The 19,722-nt window shown below is 40.9% G+C and overlaps 2 protein-coding genes across 2 annotated transcripts in view; one reads left to right on the plus strand and one right to left on the minus strand.

Annotated features, from left to right (window-relative positions):
* The first annotated feature begins 3,303 nt into the window (after positions 1-3,303).
* On the plus strand, positions 3,304-6,754 carry LOC114470705 (uncharacterized). The gene is given in 2 exon segments (XM_028459051.1): positions 3,304-6,605; positions 6,607-6,754. Coding segments are annotated over 2 exon segments (3,234 nt in total). The 5' UTR covers positions 3,304-3,410; the 3' UTR covers positions 6,646-6,754.
* Positions 6,755-14,154: 7,400 nt separating this feature from the next.
* stx3b (syntaxin 3b) overlaps positions 14,155-19,722 on the minus strand; it is a 35,501-nt gene continuing 29,933 nt past the window's right edge. The window contains exons 9-11 of the mRNA XM_028459541.1: positions 19,179-19,289; positions 16,918-17,028; positions 14,155-15,413 (exon numbers count right to left, since the gene is read on the minus strand). Coding sequence (XP_028315342.1) covers positions 16,939-17,028; positions 19,179-19,289 — 201 coding nt within the window. The 3' untranslated portion in view covers positions 14,155-15,413; positions 16,918-16,938. The remainder of the gene's footprint in view (positions 15,414-16,917; positions 17,029-19,178; positions 19,290-19,722) is intronic.

A 19,722-nucleotide genomic window follows, 5' to 3' on the forward strand; every position in this document is an offset into this window, starting at 1 on the left:
ACATTTGTCATGGATGCACTGGCCTTGGGCTGTGGGATAACACTCATACTGGGCTCAACCTTCGACACGTTGTTCCCAAATACCTGTTTTATGGAATTTCCACTCACCTCTTCCTCTGTTCACAGCCACCACCATTATTCCTAAACCGCACACTGGTCACCAAACTGGCTTGACAACACAACAATAAGCACAATATACACAACCACAATTTCACATCGCATCACTTAAAACCTAACAACTATTCCCCACCCATTCTATATCCTATCTTGTATCCCTCTTCCCTGTTAACTTCCCCACCCCCCTCCAACCCCTCACCTTGGTGTAACACTGCCCTCTCTCTTTTACTTCCTCCCTTTAATAAAGTATTTCTTACCCTTCCCTAGGGAGGGCTGGTGACGGTCACAATTATGCAATGAAATAAATAAATTTATTTAATTGCAATAATAAAATATGCATTGCTGTTAAAAGATTGCACTTCTTGTAGTGTTAACCTTCGACAGCATGTGCAGACAAGGTAAAAAAAAAAAAATAAAAAAAAATATGATTTCAACCACAAAGACTAGACTTCAACCATTTATGGTGCTTAGACTTGATGCACAGATAGACTTTGATAGGGTGAAATGGAATTTTCTGTACTAAAAATTGGCAACATTGGGATTCCATAAAAATGTTATTGATTGGGTCAGAATTATCTACAGGAGTCCCAGATAAGAGCTAATTGCTGCTGCTCAGACTTCTTTAACCTTGACTGTACGACAGGATGACACTAAGTCATCTGCTCTTTGCTGTGAGCATCGAACCGTTGGCTGTATTAATATGGCAGAATAGTCTGATATTGGGTATAAGGAATGAAGGTGGCATGGAACACAGTTCTTCCTGAGCCAAGGAAGAGTGCGGACGTGTTTTCAGAGCTCCGGGAATGCTATACTCCCGTCTGATAACGCGACCTTGATTACCAGCGAGCAGCGACCAGCTGCATCTGAAGAGAGAGAAAACTGGGCCCAGAACATGCCAACAAAAATGGAAGAGAACTTTAAACTCTTCAAAGAAGAGCTTAAAGAAATGATTAAGGACATGAGACAGGATTTCACGTCCTTAAGACAGGAACTATCTACGAAGATGGAGAACATGACGAATGCCCTGGAGAAATCATTGAAAATACTGGAGAATGATGTCAAGGTACTGAAAGAAGAAAATGTAAAGAATGCTGAAAAGATAAAAACGCTGGATGCGAGGGTTGAAGATTTGGAAAGAAAAGAAAGAGAAAAGGATGTCATCATCACGGGCCTAAAGATAAGGCCAAGGAGCTACGCCAGTGCAACAAGACAAACAGAGGATCCGACCATCGAAGACGAAAAATCGATTGAAGAACAGGTGATTGATTACCTGGACTCGAAAGGTATTGAAGTGAACCCAGACAACATCAACTACTGCCAGCTGCTGCCAAAACGCAAAGACACCAGAGATGTGAAAATTACATTTACCAACGTGAAATATAAAGCTGAAATAATGAAACAAGGAAAAAAACTTGTGGGAACGATGGTGTTTATGAACGAGAACCTGACGAAGCAGAATGCAAGTATCGCATGGAAAGCACGCCAACTGAAGAAAGGAGGGAAAATTGTGAAAACTTGGACCAGAGGCTGCAGGATTTACATTACACCCCCAGGAGGAGAAAATGGAAAACCCGTTCTACTCCAAAGGATGGAAGACCTGGAAAAATACGAATGAGGTACCTAAAAGTCAAGAACACTGATAAAAATCATGGATATGGACAGAATCACTAAAAATCATCCACAACATCATCAACATCAACAACGGGAGATTAATCAAGTAGACGAAGTGGACCCAAACAACTTTTCACATTGGAAACAATACACGAACAGCCATTACTACACAGAGAATGACTTCAAAGTGGAAAATAAGAAGGAAAAAGGTCTGTCACTTGTTCACTGTAATTGTCGCAGTATGTATGCAAATTTTGAAGACATTAAGGATTACATCTCTACTTTGTATAGATTTGATATAATAGCACTATCAGAAACTTGGATGACAGAAAAAAAAGGCATGGATTTTATGATAAAAGGATATAAATTTGTCTATAAGAACAGATTACATAAGCCAGGAGGAGGGGTAGCACTATTCATAAAAGAAAATATAGAGATGGAGATTATAGAGTCTTTGAGTTTAACTGTGGAAGAAGTAATGGAATGTATAACAGTGAAAATTACAAGTCCAGAGGGACGTAAGATAATAATCTGTTGTTTGTATCGTGCACCTGACTGTAAAATAGACATATTTAATGAGAAACTAACTAAAATGATAGAAGAAATTAAAAATAAGAGATTACTGATATGTGGAGACTTCAATATAAACATTTTAAATCCTTTAAAAAATACACACATTGAAGACTTCACCAATTGCATGTACACAAATGGATTAAAACCTCTCATAACGCAACCAACCAGAATTAATAAACACAGCTCAACACTGATAGACAACATCTTCACAAACATACAAAACACAGATCTAAAGAGTGGTATATTAATAAATGACATCTCTGATCATTTACCAATATTTATGATACTAAACACAAAAGAGAAGAAGAACCGTGAAAATCATAACACACAGACATACAGGAGACTGGAAGGAGAAAAACAACTAGAAAACTTTAAACAACAGATAAAAAGAGAGACGTGGGAAACTGTCTTCAAGGAAGGAGATGTAGATACAGCGTATGACACATTTACAGACACAATAACGACAATATACGATAAATGCTGCCCTTTGAAACAAATAACAACCAAAAGTAAAATAAACAATGTACCATGGATTAATAAGAAAATAGCCAACGTATGCAAAAAGAAAAACATATTATATAAAAAATATATAACAGAAAAAACATTAAAAGCAGAAGTACGTTACAAAAAATACAGAAACAAAGTTAATAATTTACTAAGAGAAAAAAAAAGAGAATATTATGAAAAACAATTAAAAGAGAATAAAAACAAAAAATTGTGGGAAATAATAAACAACATAACCATGCGCAAATGCAAAGAAAAAAATGCAGACCAGGTTACATCACTGATGATGTGTCCAGGGGCACCACAAGGTGTATTTGAGAACTGTTTTACTGGAACCACCAGTGACTACCAGGAATAGTCTGGTTGACGACCAAGTACAGATTGGTGACAGTTGGAGAGACAGTGGACAGCCCGGAAAGACGGCACCGGGGCAGTCAGGGGTTGCATCCCGAGCTGCATCTTCTGAGAGGAAGAAACCCACATCAAGCTACAGATCGACCTACAAGAGAGATACCCCCAGGGATTCCCGAGAGGGGGGGTGGAAGAGAATCCCATCGGACGGATCAAACGATAACGACACATAGCAATGGTAACACGACAACGACTATGGAATGTATATGTGGCAAGAGATGCAAGAACCGACATGGCCTGCGGATCCACCAGGCCAAGATGAAGTGTGTGCAAAAGGAGTCAGAGTCACAGCGCGCAGGAACTACGCCTGGTGAGACGCCGGAGGAGCCTGGCCCGGAGTCACCCCACAGTGCCCGGAGCCTCCACGTGACGCTGGCACCAGATGTGCATGGGACATCAGAACATCGTCGGGTGAAGTGGCCCCTAGCTAGCAAGGAGAAGGAGTGGCTCCAATTCGATGAAGTTGCAGACACCATTCTTGAAGCAACTGTTAAAGGGGAGGCTGATCGACGCCTCAAGGCGATGACGACAATCATCATCAGCTTAGCAGTAGAGAAGTTTGGGCTAGCAGAGAAACGAACAGTAAAGCTCCCCTACATCATGAACAACAGAGCTAGCAAGATACATCAGCTCAGACAAGAACTAAAGAGATTAAAGCAGCAGTTCAAGGCAGCAAGTGAAGAGGAGAAGGAACCTCTTGCAGAGCTGCGCAGCATAATCCGCAAGAGGCTGATGACCTTGAGAAGGGCAGAGTGGCACAGGAGGAGGAGGAAAGAGAGGTCCAGGAAGCGAGCTGCCTTCCTTGCAAATCCGTTTGGGTTCACAAAGCAGCTGCTAGGGCAGAAGTGCAGTGGCCAACTTACCTGCTCCAAAGCTGAGGTCGACCACTACCTCAAGGAGACCTACAGCGATTCCTGCAGAGAGCAAGACCTGGGCCCCTGCAGGTCCCTAATTGATCCACCTGCACCAACTTGGGATTTCAACGGGAAGGAGCCCGCTTGGAAGGAGATTCAGGAAGTGGTCAAAAGGGCCAGAGCAAGCTCTGCTCCGGGGCCCAGTGGAGTACCTTATAAGGTGTATAAGAACTGCCCCAGGCTACTCCACAGGCTTTGGAAGATCCTGAAGGTAATCTGGAGGAAGGGCAAAGTGGCTGACCAGTGGAGACAGGCAGAGGGTGTGTGGATCCCGAAGGAGGAAAAGTCACAGAACATCAACCAGTTCCGAGCCATCTCGCTGCTAAGTGTTGAAGGGAAGATCTTCTTCAGCCTCGTCTCTAGGCGACTGACAGACTTCCTCCTGAAAAACTCCTACATCGACACCTCGGTCCAGAAAGGAGGGATCCCAAAGGTTTCCGGGTGTCTGGAGCACACAGGTGTGGTTACCCAGCTCATCAGGGAAGCCAGAGAGAACAAGGGCGACCTGGCTGTGTTGTGGCTGGACCTTGCAAACGCCTATGGATCCATACCCCACAAGCTGGTCGAAGAGGCACTAAACAGGCACCACGTCCCAAAGAAGGTCAAAGATCTGATCCTGGACTACTATTCCAACTTTAGCCTGAGAGTCTCCTCTGGATCAACAACTTCAGACTGGCACAAACTCGGAAAGGGAATCATCACCGGATGCACAATTTCTGTCATCCTCTTTGCACTGTCCATGAACATGCTGGTTAAGTCTGCGGAAGTTCAGTGCAGGGGGCCCTTCAGTAAGTCCGGAGTCCGACAGCCACCAATCCGAGCCTTCATGGATGACTTGACGGTGACAACGACATCTGTCCCAGGCTGCAGGTGGATTCTAAGTGGCCTTGAGGAGTTGATCTCATGGGCTCGTATGAGCTTTAAGCCAGCTAAGTCTAGGTCCCTCGTGCTGAAGAAAGGGAAGGTCACTGGCAAGTTTAGTTTCTCCCTTGACACCACCAAGATTCCATCACTAACAGAGAAACCAGTGAAGAGCCTGGGAAAGGTGTTCAACTGTAGCCTGAGAGACGCAGCTTCCACACAATCAACGAATCAGGAACTGGAGACCTGGTTGGCCGCGGTGGACAAGTCTGGTCTCCCTGGGAAGTTCAAGGCCTGGATTTACCAGCATGGCATTCTCCCTCGGATCCTCTGGCCCCTCTTGGTCTATGATTTCCCCATTTCAACAGTGGAAGGCTTCGAGATGAGGGTCAGCAGGTTTCTCCGCAGGTGGCTAGGACTGCCGCGAAGCCTGAGCAGCATTGCCCTATATGGGCAAAGCAACAAGCTGAAGCTCCCTATGAGCAGCCTAAGTGAAGAGTTCATGGTGACCCGGTCCAGGGAGCTGCTTCAATACCGGGAGTCTAGTGACCCAAAGGTTGCCCAGGCTGGGATTGAGGTCCGGACGGGACGGAAGTGGAGAGCTGCTGTGGCCGTGGACGTTGCGGAGTCTAGGGTACGGCAGAGGGTACTGGTGGGCAAAGTGGCACAAGGAAGAGCTGGCCTGGGTAGTGGTAGAACTCACTTTAATAAAGCAAAGAAGAGAGAGAGGAGGGCGCTGATCCTCGAGGAGGTGCGAGCAGGACTAGAGGAGAAGCGGGCCAGCCAGATGGTGGGTATGCAGCAGCAGGGAGCCTGGATGAGATGGGAGCAAGCGCTGGAGCGTAAGATCACATGGACCGAGCTGTGGAAAGCTGAGCCCCACCGAATCAAATTCTTGATCCAGGCGGTTTATGACGTGCTGCCTAGCCCATCCAACCTTTGCATCTGGGGGAAGGCAGAGACACCGGCTTGCCCCCTCTGCCAGAGGAGAGGAACCTTGGAGCACATCCTCAGCTGCTGTTCGAAAGCCCTGGGTGAAGGGCGCTACCGCTGGAGACACGACCAGGTCCTTAAGGCAATAGCTAATTCCATCTGCTGTGGGATTAGCCACAGCAAGAGCCTTCGCCCAGTGAAGAAGAGCATCACTTTCGTCAGAGTTGGGGAGAAGGTTGCAGTGACCACCCAAAATACCTCCCCTGGCCTGTTGGCAACGGCGCGTGATTGGGTGCTAAAGGTTGACCTGGGGAAGCAACTAAAGTTCCCCGAAGAGGTCGCAAAAACAACTTTGAGGCCAGACATTGTGATTACTTCAGTAGCCACCAAGCAGGTAGTTCTTCTGGAGCTTACTGTGCCGTGGGAGGACCGAATGGAGGAGGCCCATGAGAGGAAGAGGGCTAAGTACTCCGAGCTAGTGGAGGAGTGCAGGAGCAATGGTTGGCGGGCAAGATGCCAACCCATCGAAGTAGGATGCAGAGGATTTGCGGGCCAGTCTCTCTGCAGGGCCTACAAGATGCTGGGTATTGCTGGAGCCAGCCAGCGAAAGGCCATCAAGTTGGCTACAGATGCTGCAGAAGTGGCATCAAGGTGGCTGTGGATCAGAAGAGGAGAGGAGTGGCACGTAGGGTAGCGCTACCTGGGCACAAGCTGGGGCTTGATCAACCCCAGTTGGGTCGCCTGGAGGAGGGGGTCTGATTGTTGAAAGACCCGAAACCCCCTGTGATCCCAGGTTACATCACTGATGATGTGTCCAGGGGCACCACAAGGTGTATTTGAGAACTATAATAAACAATGTAAAAGAATACAATAAAAACATAATAGCACAAGAACTCAACAGTTTTTTCATAAATACTGGAAAAGACATAGAGAAAGGGATAAATAAACACCCAACACTTAAATGGAACCATTTTGACAATGAGAAGAAAGACATTGATAAGTACCTTGTACTCGAAGAAGTAACAGAAGCAGAGGTGGACAGAATAATCACAACCTGTACCTCAAAAAAATCCAGAGATGTTAATAATCTAACTATGAGTCTAATAAAAACCATAACAGCTGAAATAACCCCGCCATTAACACATATAAGTAATCTATCATTCAAGAATGGGGTTTTCCCAGAAAAGATGAAAATTGCAAAAATCAGACCGATTTACAAGGGTGGAGAAAAATGGAATTTCACTAATTATCGACCTATATCAATATTACCACAATTATCAAAAATTCTGGAAAAACTGTTTATGAACAGACTCGACAAATTTATAGAAGACAATAATATACTACATGAAGGACAATACGGATTTAGAAAAGGACGTTCAACAGCAATGGCTATAATTGACATCACGGAGAATATAAGAGAAGCATTAGAAAAAAAACTATTTGTATTCGGAATTTTTCTGGACCTAAAAAAAGCCTTTGACACAATTAATCATGATATTCTTGAACAAAAACTTCAAAATTACAGAATAAAGTACAACGCCTTAAAATGGATTAAAAGCTATATGACAAATAGGAGACAATATGTTGACTTTGAAGAACACACATCAAAATGCCAAACCATACAATGTGGTGTTCCACAGGGTTCAATTTTAGGGCCAAAACTGTTCATTCTATACATAAACGACATTTTCAAAGACTCAAATTGCCTCAAACTAACGTTGTTTGCAGATGACACAACCATTCTATGCACAGGCAAAGACATTAAAACTCTAATAGAGTCAACAAATGAGGAACTATTAAAAATTCAAACTTGGTTAGATGTAAATAAACTAGCCCTAAACGTCAGTAAAACAAAATTAATTAATTTCGGAAAGAGAAAAAAAACGGTAGATATAAGAATGAAACGAAATATGGAAATAATAGAGGAAGTAAAAGAATATAGGGTACTCGGAGTGTGGATGGACGACAAGCTGACCTGGAAAAAACATATACAAATAGTCAAAAACAAAGTTGCCAAAAGCAGTTACATCCTATGGAAGCTTCAACAAATCCTACACACCAAATCACTTAAAACAATCTATTCTTCACTCATAGCATCGCACTTAAATTACTGCTCCGAAATATGGGGTAATAACTACAAAACGTATCTTGAACCACTATTTAAACAACAAAAAAAAGCTATAAGAATTTTACATAAAGTACCACACAACACACACACAAACGATTTATTTGAGAAATAAAAATACCTAAAACTGCAAGAAATAATACACTACAACACACAAATACACGCATTTAGGGCTTCATCAAAAATACTACCACATCGAATACAAAAACGTTTCACATACAATCAAAATCCCTATGAATTCAGACATAATAATGTGTTTAGACCAAACAGGGTCATATCAAACGTTGGCAAACATAGTACTGTGTATAGAGCCATGAACCTCTGGAACAGCCTTGACGCAGAGACACAACAGTCCGATAATCTGAAACAATTTAAGGAGAAAACGAGGAGGACATTTCTACATGCATACAGATCTCAAGTCAACTCTCCATTGAACTCTACAGCGACGACATGGAACTCATCAACTGGTCATTGAGCACCATTGACAAAATTTTCTCAACGAGGCAATTGCTTCAGCACGAAATACCGTGTCCAAAGGACACATACCCAGGTGGATATGTCGTGGATGCACGAGGGAGAAGCCAGATGCTCTGTCTCTCCCAGCTGACAGTGGAAGATGTGGAGGACATCTGTCTGCTAGGAGTCATGATCTTTGGCCTGCTAATGATGTGGGTATGTGCATGTGCCTTCCGGATGGATCGTAAGCTGAGGCGACTTTCAGAGGATATGAAGGTACTCCGAAAGAAGAAGAACTTTACGTTTGGAGAGTTGGAGGAACGTAAACAACGACTGGAAAAGAAAGCTCGAGGAGATACGGAGAAAAAGGACAGTGATGAGGAGTAACAACAGGAACAATGACTGCAGACGAGAACACATCACATGAAAAAGGACAAAAAAAAAAAAAAAAGGGAAGAAACGAGGTTGGATGTAAAATTATGTGTGTTCAAATTAGGGGACGGATCTGGATAAGCATAATGCTTTTTTCCGTCGCCCTTTCCGGCATGAAAAAGGACAAAAAAAAGACAAAAAAAAAAAAAAAAAAACAATGATGTGATTTTGCTCTGAATGTCAAATGAATTTCTGTGAATGCAACCATGTCGGAAATGAACTGAATAAATAAAAAAATAAATAAAAAAAACATAAAGTATCATTGTTCGCAGATGATTTTTTAGTAACGTTAAATAATCCAACACAGTCTGTTCCAGTGCTGATGATGAATCGTAATGAATATGGTAAAGTATCAGGATATGTAACTAATGAGGATAAATCAATTGCAATGATGATATTGGGTGGAAGTCAAACGAAGCTGAGAAAAAAGGTTTGACAAAGGTTTTAGATACTTGGGGGTGGTTATAACACCTCAAATCTCAGTTATATGATGCAAATTATGGCAAATTAATGAAAGAAATTAAAAGGCTTTTATTTTGTAAACATTGCTTCCTGTTTGCTGTTTGGCACTTGAGGTAGATTGATGGTGATGGAAACACACGGAGAAGTAGGAGAAATCAACACGGAGCGAATGTAAAAAAAGTTTTTTTTATAATTATCTGCCCGCTTGAAGAGGCACAATGTATGTTTAAGATGTTAAAGAATACTGCATGCATTTTTTTTGTGTGGCTAGAGTTATACTTTTTTGGGGTTTTTTTTTTTTTTTTTTAATCACATTTGCCCAAAATTGTAATCTTGTGGGCGGTATGCTACCCGCTCATCTTTTTTCAGACTCCGCCCCTTCCAGTGATTGACAGGTGCAGTCTGGAGCACGTGCAGGATCATCAGGGATCAAAGAATGACACGAGGTCACGTCAATCAGCTCTTGCGTGCTGTGCTCGTGCAGAGGACAGGCAATAGTAGTGAAAGCACACACACACACTGAATCCAACCCACACATCTTTATTATTACATAACAGGCTTTACACACACACACACACACACACACACACACACACACACACACACACACACACACACACACACACACACACACACACACACACACACACACACACACAAAAGACCAACAACACAATCACACACGTTAGAATAAAAACATTTTTGATCACTTTTACAGGTAAATTGTGTGTACATAAGCTGGGGTAACATTATAATAGAGTCATAATATATATTTAATAATTATGGGATCCACCGCCAGGGGGCAGCAGACTAAAGAGAGCCAGGAGAACTCCACGTGACCAAGTCACATGACCAAGCCGCTCACACATTAGAACAGGTTGACATCCACTTTAACAGCATCATAGATACAGGGAATGATGAATACACAGGATCATTCAGTAGATTCATAAAGATAAGGGAGCAGCATGGTGGGAACTTTTCTCATCCACATCTTTGTTCCTGCAAAACAGAACAAAAAGAAAAAGAAGACGACAGTCTTTAATCCAGTGGTTTTTAACATTGGAGTCGGCTAAACCAGTGGTTTGCAAACTTTTTTTTTTTTAGCTCAAGTTCCCCCTTTCCCTTATTTCTGAACCCATGTACCCCCTTTGTCCGACTACATTTTCCTCAGAATTCTGGGAAAAAAACAACTATAGAGCATATGAGGGAATACATGAGTGCTAACACATATTTTAAAGACTCATTTTGTAAATAAATGGAATAAACAGTATGCAGTGTCTCCTAAATAGATTTATTTCAATAGTTTTTTATATAATTTATGGTCATCTCCTGCCTGGTGTGGGACACGTGTATATTCAGTTCATTCTAATCAAGATCATTTCCATCATCATTATTATGATTATCATTTTGAACTAAACATAAACATTATAAACCCTATATTTTTGGTGCTTTCATTTGTTAATTTTCCACTCTCGCTCTCTCAAGTACCCGCTGTAATGTCATCGCATAAACACCAGCCAAAATGTCTAAATTGATAATTAAAGTAAAAATAAATACTGATTAAAAGTATATTTTTTATTATTCTTTTTAAAATGAAAACACACACACACACAATCTCAAAAGTCCCATATCATTTTCACCCATCTCCATTTGTTCTAAGAACCCCTATAAACGTAATATTTGAGGTTTATTTAGCTGTAAAATACACTTCTCTATTATCCAATTTGTTTCTCGTCTCTTGGTTACCGTTTTAGTCTTCTTTATCCATGAAAATATTGGTATTGATATTTAGCTTTTTATCGGTCGGTATTCTTTTTTTTTTTAAAAAATTGGAAAATGATTCTCAAGAGAAAAGACATGTAGTAGGAGAACATGATATAAAAAATATTTTATTGATTGTTAACTATCATTCAATCAATAAAATATTTTTTATATCATGTTCTCCTACTACCTGTCTGTTCTCTTGAGAATCATTTTCCATTTAAAAAAAAAAATATTGATTGATTGTTAACTATCATTCTGTGTGGAGTTTGCATGTTCTCCCCGTGCTGCGTGGGTTTCCTCTGGGTCCTCCCACAATCCAAAAAACATGACTGTAAGGTTGATTGGAGTCTCTAAATTGCCCATAGGAGTGAATGAGAGGGTGAATGGTTGTCTGTGTCTGTGTTGCCCTGTGATGGACTGGTGCCCTGTCCAGGGTGTACCCCTGCCCAGCGCCCTATGAGAGCCGGAGATTGGCACCGGCAGACCCCTGCGACCCTGTTAAACGGGAATAAGCGGGTATGAAGATGGATGGATGGATGGAACTATCATTCACAAATTCAATTATTACAACATCAACCGATTTTTTTTTTTAAATTCTAATAATAATCACGTCATTATTGTAATCGATTATGAATTATAATCGACCCTAACCATGATTTACATGATCAAAAATGAATTACAGAAGAAGAAAAAGAGTCTCTCTTGATGTCAAAATGGGGTCACGACCAGGGCTACTTTTGTAATTGAAAATTAAATGCAATTACGAAGTAATTCTAATTGTAATTTTATTTGAAAAAAAATTAGTTGCTGTTGTAATTGAATAGCAATTGAGTTTAGATCATTTACTTTGTAATTGTCACAAATTCTATGAAAACTGTCATATACAATGTAATTAAAGGCAAAACTGGGCCATGTCACAGTTCTATGGCTTCCACATACGTAGTTATTGTTAAAATATGTTTCAGATCAAGTTTTCCCACTACCTGTTAGTTCTATTTAGGAACATTTTAATGTTAAATACAATTAAAAAGCAGTGTATACCAACAGAGAAAAGACTCAGACACCCACACCAGAAATATTAACACCAATATTTTTGTGGATAAGGAGGTCTAACATGGAAATCAATAGATGAGAGACGATGATCGATAATAGTGTATTTTACAGCTGATTTAGGTCAAAACCAACAATTATCATCAGAGATGCTAACAGAAAGCTAACATAAGAGAAAGGTTTAAGTTTCATGTGTATTTATTTCAGGCTCAGTAATTGTGATTAACTGAATTTGAACTTTAATAATTGAGAACATCATTGAAATTGACTTTCAGGGAAAAAAATAATTGGAAATTGGAAAATAAATTGCCAATCACCGTAATTATGAATCCTTTCAACACATGCGCGTAGACTACGTCACTTCCTTCACCCGCAATCTTTACAACAGAGCTGCTGGGACGTGATATTTGAATGTAAACCGACCATATGATGCTTTTTAAATATTTCAATAGTACACATTAAATTTTAAATAGTGTACGAACTACCGTAAATTAGGCTGACCGGATGGAGACGCGTTCCGCGCATGCGTTGAAAGGATCTGAAACTATCAGGCCCGTGAAAAGATTGGGCACTGACCGTCACGACCCAAAAAAAGGCCGAGAACCACTGCTTTAATCTGAGCATGGCGTGTAGAATGTGATGGAGGTAGATTCTCACCGTGTGTAAAAGCCTTTTATGAGAAGAAGCTGTAGAGGTAGGAGAATCCCACGATCCCAATGATGGCACAGCACAACGTTATCATCATCTTTTTCTGCACATTGTACCAAACACAAGTTCAAGTTAAAAATACAGAAAAAAAATTAAAATAAATATTGTCCAAATTACAAAATAATTCATTATAGATAAATCAGCTGAGATATCTCAGATACTGTATCTCAAGACACAAATTCAATGAAATTCTACAATATTTGGAGGTTTGCTATTTTCACTGTAAATTTCAAATTGTTCAAAGAACTAAATTTCCCTGAAATGATGTCACATAATTTCCACAAATAAAATAAATAAATAAATTGGTCACAAACTAAATTAAATTAAAAATAAGAAAATCCTGAACTGATATCGACGAAGAGGTAGGTCCACTAAAAAGAACAAAACAGAGCCAGTAGTGGAAAAAAATAAATAAATTATAAACAGAAGAAAAAAAACAGAGCGAGTAGTGGAAGTATTTTTTTTTTTTGTCTTGTTTTTTTTTCAGTCTTGATTTTTTTTTTGGGACGCCTGCAAGCTCCTCCCAAACAAAACACATGTGGAGACAGGCAGTGTGTTTCTGAGTGGCTGGAGAAAGAAAATGAGCAAATTTTTGGATTTTCTCTGTGAGCAAGGGGTTCCAGAGGAACGTACAAACCCGAAAATTTGGTCATTTTCACTCGTTTTCTTCCTCCAGCCACTCAGAAACACACCGCCTGACTGCACTTAAAAAAAAAAAAAAAAAGATTACTTCTCTTGCTGTTTTTTTTAGTAGGCCTAATCCTCTTCCATAGATATCTGTCACTTGTCCCTTGGATATTGTTATACTTTACAATTTATACGTAGTGGGGGCAATAATGTTTAAACTGCTCGTTTTTCACCTATAATCTGAGACCCACTTAAGATCAAACTTGTTCGTATTTGGCCCCTGAACTAAAATGAGTTTGACACCTCTGATTTAGAGACTTTCATTACAACACAGGTGCTCACATTTATGGAAAGAAGTTTAAGGAAATGATTGAGCCAAAGGGGAAGGAAGGGTCACATGACAAAGTGTGTGTGTGTGTGTGTGTAGAGAGAGAGAGAGAGGTGAATGACTTACCTGATCTTAAACACTCATGCGTTTGCCTTTTAAAGGAATGAACCCTCTGCTGACAACAGCCAAGAACATCCCATAAAACACTGTTAATCCCCCAGGTAGAGCCTCACTGTTACACCTTTAAATCTAGTTATTCACAAACAACACAAAGACTCATTAGAAAAACATAGAAGCTTTAATGCCTTTTCAAATCCCAGGGACTATAGAGTTAAAACAGGATGGACCAACAGCTCTCGCTGTGGGTGTGTTCATTAAAAGAAAATCAAACAGCTGGGCTAGCCCATAAAAACACATTCATCCTGATTGATCACGATTCACAATCGATCGCTTGCTTCAATTACAGTTAAAGCAGCACTAACTGGATCAGATCCAATATTTACATTCATACATTTATTATCATCATCATACACCTACATAAAAAAACTGTCAAAAACATACAGTGGGACATTTCTCTTGTAAAATATTTCTCCAACTGGTCTTTGTAGACACCAGTTGATCAATCTCACTGGTCTCTCTGAACCCTTCAGTTTTAGGAGTGTCTCTAAGAACATTTTGATCCCACTTTATACCATTTAATCCACTTTGTACCAGTTAAAGTCCAACAGCCGGAGAGACCCTGACCTCTGGCTCTATAAGCAGCATGTTTTCTAGCACATTCTTTGGTGTTCACGTGATGATTCACAGCATTTCACCACAACAATCATAAATAGACATTATAGAAAGGTTTAAGATACTAACGGACATATAATATAGGTTAATTTAATTCACCTCAATCCTGTCTTACCTTCATGAAATGTGTTAACACAAACAGTTACGTGTTAAAAACTTTAGCTATGAGAGGCAATCCAAAGCCCAGAAAGATAAAAGCGTCATATTGTTACTCTTATTTACACAGCGGTTACAAAACCTTCAAGTTTGATTTCATCTTGTTGGAATGTGAAAGTGCTGGTGCTCTGCCCGACAACAAACCCAGAGCTTTGGGCCTTCAGTGGGGAGCTCGCTTGGTAAAAATGTCACGGCTTTTGCCAAAGCCGAGGGTTGGGGTTTCACAAGCGTGTGGGCTGCTTCAGGGTGGACTCTTTGGCAATAAATGTTGAACAATCAAAATGTTCTGTGATACTGGAGGTGACTGGATGATCAGTTATTTGTCATTTCCCTTTTCACACACACACGTCTTCTTTCTTCATTCATATCAAAGCCTTCGAGCATTTACTTTGATCTCAGATTGGAATGAAATGATGGGATTTACATCTCCAGGCTTTTTATCGATCAATGAGGTTTTGACTCTTGTGGGAAAAGGATGACGGAGAGGAAGGTGAAGGGGACGATCAAATGACAGTAGGTCGTCATCAGTGATGATGATGATGATGATGATAATGATGCAGGAACTGGGAACAAACCCGGCCTGGCAACTTCTACAGAGTGAGACACAGAGGGATAATAGAGTAAACACACAAAGACTGAAAGATTTCCCTCTGAACGCTTGGTTTGTTTGTTGAGCTGTAACCAGAGGGAAGTTTACACACACACACACCTTTAGTTTAAATACACACAAACACTCCTAAACTCTTTACAAAGATAACCTGAGGTGAATTTGTGTTGTTTTTTTTAGCATGCCCACACCTCATTTAGCACCAAGGGCCTGTACTACGAAGCTGGGTAAGTATATCTGGGATATCTCTCTGTTAGCGGGCTGTACCTAGCATAACATTCTCCGTCACAGAGCAGTTGCACTATGAAGTAGGATATACAGTAGATAAAGTTCACTTCAGACAGGTAATTTCACCCTGCATTCTAGTTAAATGGGTGGAGATTGCAGCGTCGGACCAATCACGGAGAAACTGTGTAGGTAACCTACGTCATAATTGAGGAATAATTCTTTAAAAATATGGAGAAATAAAATCCATATTTCAGACAAAAAACACTGTTTAAAGAGCTATAAAATTAATTTTATTTATTTTTTTTACAAATTTTGTTTTCCACATACCTTTTTTAAAATTCCGTTTTTTTAGAAGAAATATTTATACATTTTTTGTAGCGCTTCACGAGAAAGGGCGGAGCTTCACACACACAACAAAGTTACCTCGGAAATGATCGACTCTGTATTTTGGAGTGAGTGACGAGTTGCGTAGTGTTGTGGCAGTTTAGCCGGTGTTTGGGGCGGATGGTTGAGCTTCCACATGTTGAAGCAGCCAGGACAGGAGGGGGGCGGTCGGTGCACCAAACGAGCGGTACCCGGAAACATTTCCCCATAACGAACGTTCTTTGCCACCTGATGACGGCGTTTAATTCACATTCTGTTCATTTAAGCGTTCAACAGTGGATTTCGCTTTCACTGGTCGATTGTAGTGATTGACCAATTCATGGGCCGGCTGATTTAATCGGCCAATTTTTGCGTGTTTTGAGTGTATCGGCTTTGGCTGTGTTCGCTGATCCGCTTTACATACAGAGTGGCTGCAACAGGCTGCTCCTGTTGTTAGAGACAGAGGCTGCAGAGCGCAGAGCTCCTCCCCCCACTAGTAGAGTGTGAAGTGTACAAACAAGAATTTCCCTTCAGGGATTAACAAAGTATTTCAAATTCAAAAGGACAAAAGGATTGCATTTATCATTAATAATCATTCGTTCCTAAACACAGCTGTCAGATCTGCACCAACCAGGATCTTCTAACAATGAACAGGTCACATTACAAGATAACTGATTGGTCAGGAGGCGGGGCTTTTGTACTCTCTCAGATCTTATCCGCTTCATAGCCTGGTCCAGACCAGGTTAGGTGTTACCATGGTGATTTAGCACCATAAGAAGTTAGCCAGCATCGTAGTACAGGACACATGGAATAAGTTAGTCCAAGAAGTTAGCGTGATAGGAGGAAATCCATCTTCGTAGTACAGGCCCTAGGAGATGTGATCCAGAGTTACTCACCCTCTGCTCTCCTCTGATTGATCACTTGGGCTTCAATCCCACTGATAACCCAATGATGAGAGCTAATACAGCCAGCACAACCACCACAATCACCACTATGATCACCATTTTCTGTTGGGAACAACACCACAAGGCCCAGTGAGAACCAATAATAATACATATATCCTTAATGCTGTTTCACAAATGATATCAAACAATAGGCATGTAAAGTATGTAGCACAGCAGCCATCATCTGAGCAGACTGTAGGATTAAAAAAACACACTCCCATGGACTCGTTCAATTCTGACAAACCTGTGTGAGTTTTCTAGTTGAATTTGTTTTTGTGCAAAAATAAATGCTTTCACAGCCAGAAGCAAAACAACACATTAAAATAAGCAAATAGGAAGAGAAGAGAACAGTCAGCAGCCAAAGCTCAGAATGAGAAGAGAAGAAAGAGGTAAAGTGTGTAATGTGTGTGTGTGTACGTGTGTTTGCAGACAGTGGAGGGACACTGGTGCTACAGGGCAGGACACGCTGGAGTTTTAAGCACAGGGAACCATGGGCCTGGAGGCAGGTGAGGACAGTAAAGGGGCTGGAGTTTGATGATGGGGATGGTCCTCATTTTTTTATGCAGATTTCCCAAAAGCATCAAACTAAATATTATTCAGAGTTACAGAGCCCTCTGAACCAAAAAGCCAAGTTATCAAAGAAAGTGTGAGCACGGCAGAACAAACACCCGTGTTCTCAGGAATTTGTGCCGGGTGTCTTCAACAGGAATAAGTTAATTATCACATGCAACCAAGGATGGGGTCAATGATAATTGTAAATGCGTAATTGATAATTAATTACAATTGTGGCATAATTATAATCGTCATTTAAAAAAATCTGTTGATTTAGGGCCCGTTATCATAAGAGATGCTAACAGAAAGCTAACACAAAAGAAAGGTTAACTTTCATTAGGTTTTTCATTTCAGGCTCGTTAATTGTAATTGAACTTTAGAAATTGAGAACATAATTGTTATTGACTTTTTGAGGATAAAAAATAATTAAAATTGAACTGTAATTGAAAATTATTAATTGTAACTCAAAAATATAATTGACCCCACCCCAACCTACATTTTATTTTCATCTATGTTCAAAATAAGATGTTTGGATGTTTTCTCCTCCGATGAGAAACAAATGATATTTTTTTGATAAATTTTGTATTGATATATTATACAGTATATATATATTGTTGATATATTTTGATAGTGCTTCGACGTGACTATTGATGCGCTGGGTGCTCGGGGCTTCCTCGGATGTGTGTGTGGGGGGCGGTGGCTGCCTCTCGGACTCGGATCTTGGGGGCGTCTGGGGGGTTGCTCGGCCGTGGGGGGGTGGCCTGGGGCTCCCTAGCCCCCACTCTTTCTGCTGGCCAGGCTGCATCTGCGGGCCCGGGGCAGTTCCTGGGTTTGCGGTAATGGTTTTTGCACATATACTGGTATACGATGAACGCCTTGGGATGTGGGATGAAACTCATACTGGGCTTAACTTTAGACACGTTAATCCCAAATACCTGCTTTAGGTATTACCACTCACTCATTCCCCCTGTCCACAGCCACCACCATTATAGCTGAGCTTCACACTTGTCACTATACTGGCTTGATTACACAACAAAATAAGCACAATATATTCTACAACTTCACATCTCACCCTCACTGTAAAACAATCTATTCTTCCCCACCCTTTCTATTTCCTACCTTGAGTCCTTGAAGATTTTTAATCAAAAATGGCTTTTATTACCAGATATCATGATTCATTTCGTAGAATAAGATGTTGTTAAAACAATTTACATAAAAAAAGGCCTAGAGATTTTCAATCTCAGAGACTATATTTTCCGGCGTGTGGAGTTACATGATTTCGTGATTCGTTTTTTGATGCTTTTGGGGAATCCAGCGTTCATTTTGACCAGAGTCACTCACACGACGAGCTTCCTGTTGAAACTTTGCAGCTTTCTTAGTGTCTGCTACAGCGCGCTCCACAAAGCCCACCGATTGATCCATGTTGCTCTCAATCCTGTCAATCATCCCGCCCTGACATGAGCAGTGACCGTTGTGACGAAAGCAACAGAAGAAGAAAAAACAAAACAAAAAAAACATGCAGCAGCTGTGTGTAACAGTGTGAATATGGCATGGGTTAGCTGATCTCAGGCTGTGACGTGATGTGATGAAGGAGGTCAAAGGTCACGGAGCAGAAAAGACAGAGAGTGCACGAGCACCCAGAAGTGACCAGATGACATTACCTTGCGTGCTTTGGTCTGATACCTTACAGCTTTCTTGGTTATTTCTTGTGCTTCTGTGATATGATCCACTGACTTGGACACATTCTGCTCTATGTTGTCTACAATATCACCCTGAAAAACACACACAGGGGGTACAGTCAGACACACTGCAGTAATTCATAGGCTAACATGACTCTTTTCCCTCTACTTTGATAAGGCAAGGCAAATTTATTTGAATAGCACACTGACCCCCTCCCCCAGCCAATTACCCATCCCACCCTCCCTACGTGCCATGTCTCATGTTCTACGACTGTGTTTTTCCTTAAGTACATGCTGTCAAGGTGTTTTTCCTAGTTTAACACTGTCTACTCCAATAGAGAATTCAGTTTCAAACTTGTCTTTTCCCCCATCACCTCTCATCCTGTTTTTGTCCCACCTTTCATTTAACTGTACCTGGCAAATAAAATCCTTTGCGATTCTGATTTTAAAGCTGTTCTGCAGCAATAAAGGTTGAATCAGCCTTGAAAGCTGGTGTTACTCATTCCTACAGATGTTACAACTTTTC

The sequence above is a fragment of the Gouania willdenowi genome, chromosome 10, assembly GCF_900634775.1.
Source record: "Gouania willdenowi chromosome 10, fGouWil2.1, whole genome shotgun sequence".
Taxonomy (NCBI): domain Eukaryota; kingdom Metazoa; phylum Chordata; class Actinopteri; order Blenniiformes; family Gobiesocidae; genus Gouania; species Gouania willdenowi.